The 17,542-nt window shown below is 38.8% G+C and overlaps 1 protein-coding gene across 5 annotated transcripts in view; it reads left to right on the top strand.

Annotated features, from left to right (window-relative positions):
* LOC124299682 (heterogeneous nuclear ribonucleoprotein L) overlaps positions 1-17,542 on the top strand; it is an 80,115-nt gene that overhangs the window by 27,421 nt on the left and 35,152 nt on the right. For all 5 annotated transcript variants that reach the window (XR_006907037.1, XR_006907036.1, XM_046752963.1 and 2 more), the window contains exons 4-5: positions 10,511-10,596; positions 10,824-10,920. Coding sequence is in view for 3 of the 5 variants with exons in the window: in XM_046752963.1 (XP_046608919.1) it covers positions 10,511-10,596; positions 10,824-10,920 (183 nt within the window). In the remaining 2 variants the exon portion in view is untranslated. The remainder of the gene's footprint in view (positions 1-10,510; positions 10,597-10,823; positions 10,921-17,542) is intronic.

The raw sequence follows: 17,542 nt of genomic DNA, 5'->3' as shown, positions 1-17,542 counted from the left end.
CGTTTCTCACCGTCAATGTCTGGCGGATTTGCATACCTAAATTACCCAGTTGATACCGGCATACGCATTCGTTATAACATGTATCTTCCATCTCCGAAGTGTTAATTAATTCATTTCTCGTTTTCGCAAAAGTTCTTATATTATTTTCCTTCTTCTTCTCCTTCTGTTATCCTGTTCACAGTGCGTGTGCAATACGCGTCTGTAAATTTTCAGGAAATGAAAAACAGGAGTACGTGTAAAGAAGTAGAAAGAATTTAAGCAACGGAGAATAGGGGGGTTCGGAGAAAATTTGACAACTCTAAACTTGGATATTATTTTACTTGGAACAATTTTGAATATAATTGAAGATATTCGCAAATTTGATTAAAACTGTATTCTCCCTTTATCCCATTTCTTTTTTTTTTTCTTGCGATGTAAATGAATTCTTTGTTTCTTCATTGCTTCACCTTTTTTTCGTCACAATCACCGCGTTGGGTTTTACCAGCTTCGACGGCGTTGTGATAACTTTGGTTTTACATAACGCTCGGGGAACATGACTCCTGTAATTATCTTTCAAGGGCCGCCTTCAACGAATATGACGGTTTACATTGCATATGTATTATTGTAGGCTGTATAGGTTTGATATCGCCTCGCTTCCGACCCAACCACGAGTTTTTTTTATCATTTTGCACGCGGCATTTTTCTCCTTTGCCGTATACACGAAAAGAAGAGGAAAAAAAAAAGATTTACACATTACAAACGTATTATCAGGCAAAATAAACTCGCGATACTGAAACCGCCGGAACGCGGCGAACGGATATACCAAACATACATTTATTATACTAAACTTGTGTTGTTGAAGTTTTGTGCACGGGTTTTTTCTTATTACAAAGTAAGAATCAACGTTGGCTAATTTCACTTATAATTCTTGCATATATTTTGAATAAGCGAATTTAGAAATACTCTCATTGCAAACATTTATAATTTTCTTTCGAATGTTTAACATATTTACATACATATAATACAGGTTTATACATTTATTTCTTACTTATTGAAGAAAAAATAAACAACAACAAAATTATGTACACACAGGGTAAAGATTCTTTGAGTTTATCAAACATAGCGAAAGAAATGTTTTTTTTTTTTTCCTTTGCGATTAAAAAAATTATCTTCGATAACATCAGCAAGAAAGCGATCTTGACAATAATTTGGGTTATTGAGTTGAATTAAATTTATTTGATTTGAATTGAATTTATTTTATTTAAATAAAAAATTTTTTTGTCTTTTTTTTTTCACACCGCGTAGGCTTGGAAATTATTTTTATCAGTTGGTACAATTAGGTGTTAATATTTTGAATATTGACGCTTGATTCACACGTTCCCCGGATCGTGCATCAGATATTATAACAAGGGCTTGTAAAATTGCAGCTTATATACACGTGTCACATACACACGTATACCACACACCTATATAAAACGCGTTGTCAATTTATCGCGAGGCTCTCGTGAGCCCGCAAAGCTTAAAGCCCCGCGCGTTGTTTGCCTATTAATAGGCTCCCCCTGGTCTTTACGGCTGCGTTCGTAGCATACTTTTAACCGTGAGGAGAAGAGAGAAGAGAAAAGAGAGAAGAGAGGAGATAGATGAGAAAAATAGAGAGAGAGAGAGAATACGTCCGCGTCATTTTCTCTCTTGTTGAATCGCTCTAGATCGTGACCAAGAATAACCTTACAACTTGCACCGATATATGCGGTTGATGGTGTTGTATGTATACGTGTTATTCGTCACACTAACTCGTCGACGTTACATGCAAAAGAGAAATGGGAGGGGGAATAAGAAGAAAAAGATGGAAAAGAAATAAGAAAAGGGAACCGGAAGTTACGTGATGAAATATACGATATTATACAGCTTGTAATATTGTAAAACTAACGCGTGTAATTTAAGTATCAGACTGTTTCAAATTAGGATGGTATAATTTTTTTTTTTTTTTTTATCTCTTGGTACAAGCTCTAAACACAAGTTTCGACTGTAAAGAAAAATCCCTCACTCACGAAGTTATAGGATTTTTAGCCGAAGTCTGAGACATGACTCACATGCGTATGTGAATTTCATTCCAGTTTCTTAGCAGAATTTTATAAAATTATCGTGTGTATAACGGTTTAATGTGGATATAATCGTGTAGACAAAGTTTAATTATCTTTGATTAATAATCTCTTTTTTACGTTGGAGCGACTACACTGAGAGAAATTTTTAGTTCCGGTTACTGCTCAGTCCTTAACTATTTTCATTTTTTACTACAATCGAAAAATATAGTTCTAGGTACGAAATGAAAATTAGCTTTATAACTGTTACCGGACGATCCTAGTATCCGTTACTATTTTTTCTCATTATCGTCACTGTTACTATATTTATAGTTATATAAAACGACGTACACACCGAGCCGATCTGTTTACATCGGTACATTTGCATGTTCGCATGGGTCTTTTAGTACGTTTCATCCCTCAACCCTTATCACCTATTTTATAGCCATTTTTTTTTTTTTGGATATTTAGAAAACTTTTCAGTATGTTTCTTTGCGGTTTTTTGCTATTTCTGATAGTACATGTAACAGGTTTTCAATACTCGAAATTAATTATTGCGATATAATGTAATTAATTATTATCGTTGGAAACAAAGAGGTTGAAAAAAAATCGTGAAAATTGAAGGAATAATCTATTTCCGAGAAAGTTTTTGGAGTACGTGATTACGAATCTGAAATCGGATTTTTCAAATTCAAGATGATGGACGAAAATTTCGGATTTTATTGAATCCGGAGAAAAAACTCTGCCGAGAGGTTTTCGGGGCCGCTGATTGGATTTGCCATACTGAATTTCCGAAATCTAATTTCAGATTTGTAATCAGCGACTTCCAAACCACCCCTAGTTGGAGTTTTTTTCTCCGGATTTGATCAAATCTGACATTTTCGTTAACCATATTGGATCCGCTACCTTGTATTTAAAAAAAAAATCAGATTTCAGATTCGTAATCGGCGACCCCAAAAACCATAAAATGGTATTTTCTTACAAAAGTACAGTAATGCGTGACTCTAAGGGTTAAACGTAAGTCCGTCTTTGTCGAGCCTACATTTGATATTATGTTATAGCTCTATCTTGATAAACAATCTTGACCGGGCTGTATGAAAACTTTCATATTAGACGAGTAACTCTAAATCCATGATGTAACAACTCTGAGAGAATTATTGAATGCACAATAATTTATTTGAAAATTTTTAACCTTCACGGTTATCGCCGAGTGACACAGTTCGAGGGAACGAATTTTTCACGATGAAAACTGATTTATATTAAGAACGTTGATCGAAAAAAATTACGAATGATGATGTAAGACTTCATCCGACATTTTTGATGATCATGCAATTAACTCAAACTTGTCGTTCGGTATCTGAATCTATTTGTATATTTAAAATATGTATACATTCGCGTGTGCTATTCAATAGTTTATTTATACTCACCGCCTCGTTCACATAGGTGTTTAAAAAAAGTAAAAAGAAAAAAAAGAAATGTGTTGTGTGTATATATACTATTCAAAATATACTGTCTAAAAGCGTGACTTTTTCGTACTACAATAGCGGACATTCGTATATAGGTATACATTTTATACGTATATAGAATAAACGCGCACACAGATAAGAATATGAATATTATTTATTAATTTTTATTTTTTTATTAAACGATTTCTTTGTCGCCACCGCCGCTCGTTGATGGAATTCGAAAAATATGCGTACCCGTCTGCAACACCAAAAAATGGTCAATTATTCGTACATGTATATTACATTTGATAAATACTATGGAGGTACGTGCGTGTAGATCGACGTGTGTGAGAAGAGGGAGAGAAACTATAAACAGCGAGAGACAGGCGTGTAATTAAATTGGCTGGGATTATTGGCCGTAGCTCGTTGGTAGTGCTGCCGTTGCAGGAACGATTCTCGTCAACGACGACGACGACGACGACGTCCTGCATACCAGCATAACGGTTTGCTTGAGCGCTTCTAGACAATGCGAACAGACCGCAACGACGCGGGTACGACGGGTAATTAATTATCAATGATGCAATACCGAATTTAACTCAACGCACGCCAAAAACGAGAGGACGACACGTCGGTGTGAATTTTCGTTTTTGTTTGTGTGTTTTTTTTTTTTTTTTTCTTCGATGACAAATTAGCGGCTGGAAGAAGAAGAAAAAGAAGAAGGAAACAAGCCTTTGTTCGGTTTCTCTTTACCAAATTTTAGTTATTTTCTTTTTTACATCATTAATCGAACATCTTTTTACGAATTTTCAACATCACAGGATGTACTTCAGAGCGATCCTCAAATTCCCGGAGGGAATTATCTTTTCAAAGCTTTTTTATTATACTATGGAATTTTATCATCAGCGGTAAACGAAAACTAATCGGACATCGAATAGCGGGAGTTGAAAATAATTGATCTTGTCATTTGAATTCAGTAAAAATGCAGCCTAAACGTATAAGTAGGATCAATAACTGAGAGAAAATGCAACGTGATTGATCTTCGTTTCTTATTGTCAGTCGTAATTTTTGAACCATAGATTGCGGGTAACTTGGAATCGCAAAATTACGTTTGTATTGTGTACGTTTGATTATAGCGTTGTTTTAAAATTGCTCATAATCGTTGCAAAAATTTAAAAGACCGAGTCGAAAGAACCATACTGCATAAAGTTATTCTTACCCGAAAAACATGGAGTTAAATAATTTTTCAATATGGTTGATTAGCACCCAAAGAACGTAATCAATTTTCATCTTCATTGATTTCTGAAATACTTGCCGCTTCGGTACTTTTTGCCAGTGTTCTGTTACCATGACATCAGCGGTGTATCTATTTTCTTTCTTTGGCATTTCCATTAATCAGGCCATGAAAATTAGAAAATCAATTGAGTAACATTTACTGGAAAATTTAACGTCTAGTACAGAGTACTGAATAAAATATATGTGTGTCAATTTTTCAGAACACTCGTTTTCCAGTTTTTCAACACGAACATCAATTTTTATGAAACATTGTTATTCTATTTATTGCAAAAAAATAATGTACCGAAATACAAGCTACGATGACCCGAAGGTCGTTTATTCCCGAGCGGTAAGGAATAGATAGAGATATCAGGAATAGATAGAAAAGGTTTCGCCTTTACGTTCTAGAAAATCCGTAGGTTAGGATGAGGCTTGAACAACTTGAGGTATGTTTGGAATATCAATTACATGCTTATTCTGAGGAAGTTGATGGAACAACAGTAGAAACGAAATGTGCAGTTTAGATGGTAGGTGAAAAGTGTATTGGGACGAGTGGATTGAAGCGTTGGCGAGTGCAGAATCAGGGTTCTGGGAATGGAAGGTGATAGTCAGGTGAAATGGAGAGTATATTAGATAGGAGAGACCAAGAATGAGTCGTGAGTGCGTGATAAAACCATTACAGAAAAGCTTCGTTTTTCTTGTACGAAGTTTCGTTCTATCGAGAATCGATTTGAAAACTTGTAAGAAAAAGGAAAGCGAAACTCTAGGAAAAATAATGCGAAACAAGTGGTCACTGATCGATGGTCATTTTCCCCAATTTGTCACCGTTAAATGACATCGGGCTTTCCCTTGATGCGCAATACGCGAATCGCCTCGGCGTATAACGTGAGATCGATCAGTGGAATCGAGATTGACGAGTTCGGGTCCCCTCTGACGGCTCTTGGGGGTCCCGCACTCAAACGACAGGGAGCATTAAGATGTACCAGATACTCGACAACGAGCGACAATGCACCGCACACCCACCGATATACTTGGACCACTTCGGAAAGACCCTCTCGAAACGCTTAGAGGTCGGTATCGATTTGCATTAGCGATACCAACCTGCCACCCACCCGCTGTTTGATGTCCGTGAGCGGTGCGCGCGCCTAGCATTTGCGCCGGTGTGTATTTTTGGGTGTCCAACGATTTACAGATTAGCGGAGAGACACACCCCCGGGTCCCGCTGTTGGGAATGCCTTTAAATCCCAGATTTACCTCCGGATTCGATTTGTTCTCACCCCCTCGTATACTTTGTTGTGTACCGAGCAGTACATGTTCGAATGGCTTTGGCTGAAACTGCTTTACTCTCCGTGAACAAGCGCCGCCACTTATCCAGATTCCGTATCCTGGGGTTCCAGAGTGGCTAGCTCCATGATCCAATTCCAAATGCAAGTCCTCAACTTTGTATATCTCGATCTAACCTTGTTTTCAATGATTTTATACTTAGGGTGTCCACCTTTCGGTAACTTGTAAAACCCGGGAAATCTTGGGGAGTTTTTAGAATCGAATTGAGTGACTAGATGAAAGCTTTGAACTTGTACATTTTTTGGTTGAAAAAAATTTCATCAAAGCACCGTGTTGATATACGGTCTTTCCTTTTTTTTAGCAGAGCAGCTGCTGAGTCTCGTCTTTGTTCGTGACAAATTGAATAGAATACATGAGAATTGACTGTAATCGGGTTGGACTGGAACAGACGAGAATGAATTAAGGGTCCCAATTTCCCTTTGAGGATTCTTTCACAAGCGAGTTTTTAACCTGTACCATGAACTTTTGACGAGTATTAGTAACAATTCTATTAAGATTACTTTTTTGTCCGATAATCAATATCGTGTTCAAATTCAGATTACAAGATGTTGAACCGTCACCTCTGATAATAACTGCGAATACCGGAAGTGAGTTACGATAGGATTACGATTGCGATAACGTCAGATTCATCTTTGAGCTACCGTGTTCTATAAACTTTTTCGGCAGCATGGTTCTAAAGCCCCTATTATCCCATTTCTCGGATACCACGTCGGCCGCTTCGAACTGAATATAGAGCTTCGAAAGTCAATTTACTTTCTCAAGTTTCAACTCTTGGCGTGGTTCAGAGATTTTTCTCAACGATTGTTATACCGATAAGACGAACTTCTGCAGTATACAATTGTATAATATAACCGATGCAAACGTCGTATGCCATATATATATTTATACTGCTTTTTGAAAGTTTTTAAAGGATGTGTCGCGACCAGATTTACACTTGATCGAACTTACTTCAAGATTAATGCAAGCTGCGACTCGTTACTAATTCAATATATGATGTTGGTTGGGTGCAGTTGTGAGGTTAAAGAAAGTCTTACTCAAGCTGTTGTACGCAGTTGACATGATTTTCAACCCTCTTCTCGTTATCTCCGTCTTTTTACTTCGCTGAGATTCTTCTTCTTATCCAGGTAGTGAAATTTACGCGCACGACGGAAGCTCCTTCCCTTATCGACTGCCGCCTGTCAGCTACCTTCATTATATGTAAGAGGTAGAGAATATTCACAAAGCACGTGGATAGCCGATCGAGTTTGGTAGTTTGTTGGGTACGAGGTGATATTCCGGAAGATCTATAAGGGTCGAGGGTTGATCGCTGAGCACGTATCCCTAATGACAACAGGGTATAGTCGTTGAGAGAGAGATAGCTCCCATGGATCGGATTAACTCTTCTAACATACCTACATGTTCGTACACTTGTAGATGTGTTCTACACATGGATTTTATACGCAGTTTCCCGATCCGACAGCTTATCTTGCACGAAAGGCATTCACCATTACCAGCCACGTACTGCTGTACAAACGCCAAATTTTGTCAACGACCCAACTCGACGTGAACACGCATGTTAAATACTCGATTGTCTCATCATCTTCCGCAGTCACGTCTCTATCTTCTGTACGCCATTGTCTTGAAAATCTTTTTGTCAACTCCCCTCAGTTCAGTGTTGAATTACTTCCAAGTAATAGAAGTTTGCGTTTGTTCAAGGATAAATCGGTCAGATTGTCTGGATCAAATGTTAGGAAAGAAAAGAAAAGCCGTTTAAAAAATCTCCAGCCTTTGTTATCTGTGTCAATTGTGGTGAACGCGAACGAAACAGCGAATGAAACAGCACCATTACTATGCGATGGAAATAATTCCGAGCAAATTGGGATAACAACGATTGTCGGCGTGAAGATGATACGCTAAATTTTCTTTCCTTCCATGCGGGAAATGTAATATATACGTAAACCGACAACTCGAGACCTGTTTATACAATATACACACGTATTAAACACCATCAGCGCGGTATGTGAAGAAAAAATAATTAATTCGAAATATTGTCAGGTCAGGTTAGGTCAGGTCAGGTCAAGTCAAGTCAAGTGAGGTCAGATTAGATGCCGCAAATTGCACCGGGATTATGGCGGGTGTTCGTTATTATACATACAACTCACACACAGGGAAATTGGACGTATCGTTGGGTGTGAATTTTCGTCCAATCTTCTCGCCCTCTTCATCCTCCTTTCCCCTCCTCGCATCCTTAATCCAAACGTATATAAAGGATGTTCGTATTTCCTACGTTTTCAAGCTTGGCTGGCTGCTGTTTCAATTTCGGCAAGTCCTGTAGCTGGCATAAAACAGTGGGACCAAAACGAGGACTGCACGCGCGAGGGTGAATTTTTTAAATGACTGTGTATATATCGTAGATACGTTTCATGTATATGGCAATACAGCGCTGCATCGTGGCAGCTGTAGCAATGAATACCTAAAGATTTTTACCCTTCGGGAAATCGACGAGATCAATCTGTTATGTACATACTATCGCGGTGGTTCAATTTCGTTGTCTTTCTTCTCTCATTACTACGCTTTATTATCTGTTATGCCTTCATTTTCTTATATATACTGGTACCTATTTTGTACTCATTCATTTTTCATCATCGCGTATCGCGCCGAGATTTTTGAAAGAATGGAACAAGAAACATCTCGACGTTGAATTGGACCCGAGGTTTTTAGGTCAGGTTACATCGTTTCATCACCGTGGCGAAACAACTATACCGCGCGTTTGAATGTCTGTATACACTACGCGGATTATACTGCTCTCTAAATCTAACGCAGCCTCCTACTACTTTACCCCATTCAATCTTCTCTGTACAGCCTTGTGTAGACGATCAAAAAATAAACGTTGGGTACCAATCTCGCTTGTTGAAATCAAGTATTTAACCAATTTGTCGGAAGACTTGAGACTCTGGTCAAAACTTATTCAACAGTGTATGAATAGTCCCGGTCGTAACAAATTTGCATAGCGTTTGGAAAACCTTAGATCTTGGTTTTTTTTTCATCTTCCAAGGTAAAAATTTTGAATAGAATCTAAACAAAGGAATGTTACCGAATTAAATCAAACAGATGTAAAACTTGCTAGTCAGAAAAGATTGGAGATTTTTTGATGCATGGCGAAAAAATGTTCTTTTCTTTTGGATATAACTATTCGTGGATGGGCACTTAGAAATATTGAGTGCAGACTGTTTATGGTGTTCTCTGATTGTCGGTTGCATTCGTATATGGAATCAATCGCGAAGTGAGGTGAAGCAGCTATTCCAAGTAATTTCCTGTCTATTTCACCCTCGCATCCGTACAATCAAACAAACTTCCATTCGGTTCACTTCCGGTCTTGTAGTTGACCAAGACGTTATCCGATTTGTCAGGTAATCTATACCTCCGCAGTCGTAAAACCAGACTCGACTTGTCAAAATGGAATGAAGAAGAAGAAAACGAAAGGGAGAAGAATCTCTGGGAATTATCTTCCGCCTGCCGTATGTGCAAATGTTGTTTCTCGAGATTTTGCTTCTCAATTCAGAGGCCGAGTTTTTTCCACTCTCCTACATCCAGCAGAAAACACGCAGGGATGCTGGACACGGTTTCGTCGCCGCGCTTTGGATGGGTGTTTGCTTGGGACGTAAGTCACACATTTTTGTGCGTGTCTTTACGTGCGTGTAAGCAAAGGTCGGGCAATCAGCGGGAAAGTATGTTGCTGTTGCTGCCGTTGCTACCGATCATCCTTCTGTTTGTCATCTGGATAGCAAACCGGAGGGTCATCGCGTGTTACGGTTGGGGTCTTCGAGAAATCCATCCGCCAACCTGCGGCACTCTTACTCTTCCTCCTTTGGTAAATCGATACACAAAACAAACTTCATAAAACCCGGAGACCTGTAAAAACTCTTTGGCAAAGAGCCATCCGTCCCACCGATGGCTTCTCTTCTCGTTCTTTACCGTCCATCGCGATCCGTCGATCTCCGACCTCTTCCTTGTGTGTGCCATTCACCATTTACTACCCAACCCTCGTACTGTGTACGATGTAAACATACCTCGTATTAAGGGTGTTTCGTAACTTGCGGAAAATAAGCATAAGCATGACAGTGTAAATAAGATTTATTTATTTAATTTAATTAGGTTATGACGCGATGAAGCTAGTTAATTGATTTATTCGAAATTTAAAAAATCTGTCGCTTTTGATGTCGCTCGTTATTGAATTTCAATCCGAAATTGAAATTTGTTAACTGCGGGCAACTTTATAAATCACCGAGTGCCAAGTTTCAACTAAATCTAGTAACTTGTTGCACTTACGTCCTTTGTACTGAATTCTCAATTTGGATTTTATTTGTTGTGTAAATATAATATTATTAACGTGGTTTTAATCTTTTGTTACAGGAAGTTCTTCACACAATAAGCGTACCGAGCGGTCAAGTACAGAGAATCGTTATATTCAAGAAAAATGGCGTACAAGCGATGGTGGAATATCCTTTTCATATATGAACCGTCGTCGAAAGTATAAGGCGGCTACATTAGTTTGAAGGATAGAAGAAAAAAAACATTCCAAAACTTGTCTCCTTCGTTTTTGATAATATCATCTTATAGTAACTTGCATGGAAAATATTCAAGATGTTATATCTAGGTATATGTATAAAAGTTGTACGATTTAATGGTGAAAATTCTTAACTGTAAAATGATATCTCGGAATCACGTTTGATTCTGTCGAGTCAGCAACACGAGCGAAGGACACCCTCCATGGCGCCGACATCTACTCAGGTTGCTGCACCCTGAAGATCGATTACGCCAAGGTGAGTTCGGTTCATTTCGCTATTACTATTGTGGCTGTTTTTTTTTTTCCTTTCCCTTTTTTTACTTTCGACCCATTAATCAGAACGCAGGTCAGCGTGAAGTAAAGCAATCTGGAAATTCTGAATACGTCGGAGAGCTTGGTTTATTGCTTATCGTACGGAATATTGATGAATGTGTAAATGTATATTAAAACCGGAAAATATGGTATCGTACTACGTCATAGAAATGGATTTTCAATATTTTTGATTTATTTATAAATTTTCTAGAAAAGATTTAGAAATTTATGGGTCAACTTTTTTATCTTTCCTCCTGACAATATTTTTTTACACACTTTGCATACTTTGGAAAAAGAAAATGATGCTCTCAACCTAGTTGCAGATGGCGAGCCACTGATTCACAAAAACTTCTCACACGCAGTGATTTCCATGAAAAAAAACCAATTGGATAAACGGCTTTAAAACATTTCTAATGCTTAAATGTGTATACGAACTCTCTGCGAATCGGCGGATAGTTTCAGGTTCATAAAAAGAAGAATGTTGCTCTTGTAAAATGTGTTGATTGAGTTTTTTACGATTCGATGAAGACATAGGGGCAACCATATTCAATTTTTATCGACCTATTGCAGAGAGATTAAAAATTTCGAGAATTTAAACAGCGGCTAAAATAAAACGACTATTATGTTTAGAAGAATGTAACATAGAAGTTGAAATATTATAACGTCAGTTTCGGCGACCGCGTTATTGTTCTCTTCGTTAAACGTTTCTATAATTGTCACGTTATAATTACCACCAGATGTCTTTCACCACGATCTATTGCTTGCCGCATGCACGCAGACAACAACGAAACATATTATACTCAAATGTTGCGTTAACTTTGCGTGGCCGTTGTTCTATAATTATTTATCGTTATTCCACAAGGACGCAGCTTTTTTTTAATTGACGTATACGAATGAAAAAAGTATGGCAATCATTATTGAACGTTCTTGCAGTAAGTCATTATACCTTGGATTTACGTGTTTGACATATGTAACGAATTGCTATTTATTTTTCTGAATAATTCCGACGTTGAAAATTAATCACGAGTCGACGTTTTTCCGCACGTTATACCGAAAGCGCACTTTCGTTCTCTCTTTGCCCAGCCGATGCAATCACGCCTTGGATTGATTTATCTATCCTTGTGAGTTTATTTCGATCCTACGCAGTGAGAAAACGATTCTTTTATACAGTTTTCCCGAGACAGCTCTGTTATGAAAGTCGGAAATATAAGTTATTTCATCGAGTAATTGCAACGCCTGGCTACTGAGGGTTGGTTGAAACGAGTTCCGAATTCAATATCAAAAGCCAATCGATGAAACAAATTATACCCGACGTCGTTTCAAATTTTCTCTTTTTTTTTTCTCTTTCCTAAATTATTATCCGATCCCGTCGTCTCCCGTTCATCTAATTATAAATCAATTTATAGGGATTAAATTTTTCTTCCTTTATATATATATATATATATATATATATAGCACTCCAATATATATATGTTGATACGTACTTCTTGCATATATTACAAACTATGAAATGGCATTAAAAACGCGTTAACGGAATTCAGGCCGAGCGATAAAATCGATTAATTTTGAACAAGAGACTTGAACTCGTATTTAGATCCGCTGGAGAATTTCGCAAGGTAAAAAGAGGTACCAAGATTGCATTATATTCTACGGATACTGCGTTGGAATTTGCCAACCATGCAGCTAGGTTGTAGTTTTCGTAATACCTGCACGTTTATATTCAACGATTATAACGCTGTGCAACTCGAACTTCGTACGTAGTTAGGTGTAATAAATCGTTGCGTTTTTGCAGCGTCCGTTGTCAGTACGATAAGAAAATAACAAGACACGATGAACTTCAAGTGTCGTTGTATTTAGTACCTACTTCGTTACGCATATAGCGTAATATATTTATTCCGCATGTACAACTATAACGGTAAAAATCGTTGCTGCAAATTTTATTCAGCTTATAAGCCATGTATAATGAGTTGGAAAAAATTGAACATATCTCAGATATGCGAAGCGGAAAGAACCAAGTGGAACTCGTAACTTGAAGAATTATTCAATTTGCTCTGGTCGAGATAATGAAGTTATTAACGTCCTGACGCTGTCCGTACGGTAATGGCGTCAATAAACGGAATACTTTTCAACATTATATATATTCGAGCGCGTGCCTGCTCAATCTCTAATTCCATACCAGCGATGCTGCACACTTGTGTGTTCTGAAATAGCGATATATCGCCTCGGAACACTTGACTATAACCGAGATCCTCTTACAGCATTTTATTCTCGAGAATTCAGACGGACTCGGGGTGGGGGGGATTCTCAAAAAATTGCTAACGAATCGTCAGACTCCGTTTTACGGAATCCGCAGCATTTGATCAGGAAGGACGCGGCAGGTAGTGAGAACGTGATTTATCATCCACGGTCAGTCGGAGTTGTTTATTTTATTTACCATACGAGTAATTATTTGATCTGTCTCCGGATATAAATTTGACGATCTTTGCACCACCCACGTGCTCCGCTACAACTATCTATACTTGTTAAGCCGCAGCTAGATCACCATTTGATATAACCGTGGCGTAACGCAACGCGTAAAGCACTAGCAACAGCGGTAGCCTGGGCATCGTTACGACTGTACGTTAGAAATTTGTGTGTTTATATCAGACAGAAAGACAGACGGTCTTCTCTCTTAATCTAGGAAAGCAACACGTGCTTTTGACACTTTGACGTCACTAAACCATTCGTGGTATTTCACACTCGGTTGGTTTATTTGTAAAATAAAATAATTTGCACCATTCGCGTTGTGCAAACTTTAGTTCTTTCTTCTATACAAGGTGCCTCTAATGTCGTTGAAACGCTTTGGCGTCGTGCTCGTGTTGCGTACGTTACTCAGATTATTGTAGACACGCGTAGTTCCTGTTTTCGCATCTCGCGTCCGATCTATACCGTAGCCGCACTGACCGCCATAGCGTAACGGAGAAATCAAGATGGAAATTTATCCACCGTCTATGATCGTAGAGATCTGACTTTTATACCGTAGATATACGGTATGCACAAATAGGGGTTATTCACTCTTCGCCGGTCAATGGTACATATTCTTTTTATTCTTTCACTTCTGATCCAAATATCACAGTCACCTTTGATGTTCTCCAGCGGATATCAACAATCCGACGAAGCGTTCGATTTGAATCTACTATATATCGTGTTTGTATATGCGGAAATAGTTCGTGATCTTTTGAAATCGCATACAATTTGTCATGTCATAAGGAGCCGGGCAGGAAAGCTAAGATATTCGAGTCGAAACAGATCACGGGTCAAAGATGATTGATTTAGAGCAGGCGCGATTAATTAATTCGTCTGATCTGTCAATCGACGATACACCGTCTAAATCACTGTTCACAACATCGATACAGGTAGGATATAATTGCACTAATTGTAGGTAGCGAGGCTCGCTCGTAACACCGTCCTAAACTATGATGTCCCCTAGATGATTAATCCCAAAATGTCGAGAGATCGTTGAACCTGTTTCAAAATTTTCTGATGAAGATTATTTCTTGTTAACTTGTAAAATATATTTCGTACGCTCTACTGACCATGAAATCTCCATATATCCAGTACACGAATCTTCCAGAACATTTCGAAACCACGTTGAACCGTCTGAAATCCTGCGAAATCTGATGCAACGGAAAATTGGTAAATGAATTATTAACCCGAGTACGTGACTCGCCGAATTGTAATATTCATAATCAAGATATCAGCGCGAGAGTACAATGAGGGAAGAGGAGGAATGGCACGCTGACTTCAACGAAGGAGGTTCAAACCGAGGAGATGGATTTGATATTTATAGGTTGGGAGTAGTGCGGGTCTCTTTAAGCCTACCTTCACCTAGGAATCGAGTTCCGACGTGTCCGTACATCGCACGTGCGTATGCCCACCACCGCCTATAGATACGGTTACGAGGTGAAATTGGTACATCTACATACCTGTGCTTTCGGAGACGTGCACGTGGGTTTCCACGGCTTCGATGTATTGGTACACCGAGTGACGGATTTAACCGGAGTATTTCAGTGACGTGACGCTAACAGACGAGGTAACTGACGGGTGGATGGACGGACAGACGGACAGCCTCTTCTTCCTACTACTCCTGCTCTTTTTATTTTTCCTCTTCGATCTTCCCTCTTTATCCCGTGCACCGAGTATCGCGAAGTCCGCCGTTCTTCTCGCGTCGTTCGATATAACCCAACAATGTTTCACGATTTTTTCCTTTCATTTCCTTTCGTTTCATTTTCTCGTTGTCTAAACTCGCTTTACAACTTTTTTTTTTTGAGTATATCCCCTTTCGTGTTTCCGTTATCGAGAGAATGATTGCGCGTCACTTGTATACATGTATGTTTTTTTTTTTTTTTTTTTTACTTACGCAATGAAAAGACTTTCGTTCTACACGGTTTTTCGTATTCTGTTACAACTTTGCAGCGTATAACGCGCAGGAGGAAAAGAACGAGATCTGTGCGAAACGATTTTGTAATTATATTGTAGGTACCATCCCTGAAACTTTACCTGACATTTTAACGTTTTCTTATTTCGTTTATCTTTCCTCTTCTTCATCTATCGTATTCTCTGCCTCTCGTCCGGTATTTTCTGAAGACTAAAAACTCGCGTGGTTTCTGGTATAAGAAGCTCTCGTTTCAGTCGCGAATAATGCTGCCTCTTCGTCGGGACAGTAGTAAAGAAAACGATTTTTTGCATGTCCTCGTTCTCTCCTAACCACATGGGTTTCTCGTTAGAAAATAAAACAAATTTTACGTCTATCCGGACCCTCTGGTGACCTAAATACATCGGGATTTGAAACTCTGTGTCCTCCTTTCGGACGAGGATTATAGCGTTGAAATTTGTTCATACATGCCTGCCTGATCGTGGATTTGTCAAATTCAAGAATCCCTCTCAAGTCGATTTTATTCAGCTTTGATATTGAGAGAGTAATTATATTTCAGGTTACGAATATGAAGTGAAAATCCAGCGCCTGGTGCCTGCGACCATCGGAAGGTACGGCATTTTCCAATTTCAACGTTGCGTTACACTGTCATTGACGGTGTAGCTGGTTTCAAGACGAATCTAACCAGTCCTGTCTCGTTGAATTTGGATGAACTAATCCCGAGATATCGCACTTTGAAGTGGCAAGAGTTATTCGTGGCTCGCGTGCCGGACGCGCAGCTATGCTAGTCGCTGTTCGCGCGCTACTCGCGCGCTATTCGCGAGCTTCAAAGTCCGATATCTCCCGTTCTGTTCGTCCAAATTTGACGAACTGGGACTCGTTGGATTCGTTTTGGCGCAAGCTAGAACGACGACGACAGCAGTAACCGCAACGGCGTTGCTTTCGAGAAGTAAATTTTACCTCCGGTATTTCCTTCGGTACACGAATTATCAATTCTCTTTCAGCATTTATCTTCAATCATAAAAAAAGCGACCTCGAGTTTTAATTTTGATGCATCAACAAATATTATTTAAATAATCAAGCTTAGATTTATGCAGACCGAACCCTCCGTTTACCTCGTTTCAAATTATACACTTTCATCAATAATTCATCCTCCGCGTACGTCGTTATATACGTATATATATATGCACGTTATACGTTCAGGGATACACAGGCATATTATTCGTTCCATCATTCTTCCTACGTCAAGCAGCAATTTTGGGTTTAACGAGGGCTGCTGGGAACTGAACTCTGATCAATCTTCATATTATTTTCACGTCGTATATTCATCGGTTAGTCAATAATAATTGTCGTAATGTCTGAAACTGCTTCACCATGTTTCTTTCTTCAACAAATGTTGGCAATTTTTCTCCAATTATACGCATGATAGGAATCCGCACACTTGACATAAAAGATAATCGTTAGAAATTTCGCGATAAAAAAAAAAAAAAAAAAAAAACTAATCAGATACGTCTGTAATAAATTATTTGAACCGTTGGGGTGAAAAATGACTGAAGAAATTATGTTTACGGTATATGGTAGGAAAAACTTGCAACGGTGCACGTGTGTCGGGATGCGATGAAATGTGACGAAAATAAGATGAAGGGGTTTTGTTGCGTGTACGACGACGAAGATGACGATGGACATGGTATAAAGAGAGATGACGCTGAGTAGACAGCTTGGTACGTACATGCGGATATAGTAATAAAAGGTAGGTCATGGATCGTTAGCAGCGTTTATTGCGTCGTAAATATATCACTCTCAACACTTAGACTCGACCACGACGATGGTTTACCGTATTATACTCATCTACTGTACTTATTATACACGTCGTGTGTTTGCCGGGTATAAGCGGCGACAGTGGCAATCCTTCCAAACTACGAAATAACCGAGATATCTCTCACACCTTGTATCAATCTCAAGTTCCATGGACTTTCAACAATTATAGTCACAAGAATAATATCGTTGGCCAGACCTGCCGCTCGATGCTATCAAGACGAATGCCAGGAACAAAGTTACACCGAATGTTGTCAGATTCTTGTGTTCTTAGTTTCAAAGTGTCGGTTACCGAAGGATCCGAACGTCCCCTGATGGAAAAGTTGAGCAGAGAGAA

The sequence above is a fragment of the Neodiprion virginianus genome, chromosome 3 (genome assembly GCF_021901495.1).
Source record: "Neodiprion virginianus isolate iyNeoVirg1 chromosome 3, iyNeoVirg1.1, whole genome shotgun sequence".
NCBI classification, from domain to species: Eukaryota; Metazoa; Arthropoda; class Insecta; order Hymenoptera; family Diprionidae; genus Neodiprion; species Neodiprion virginianus.
The sequence above is the reverse complement of the archived record's forward strand: the minus strand, read 5'-3'. Positions and strand labels throughout refer to the sequence as shown.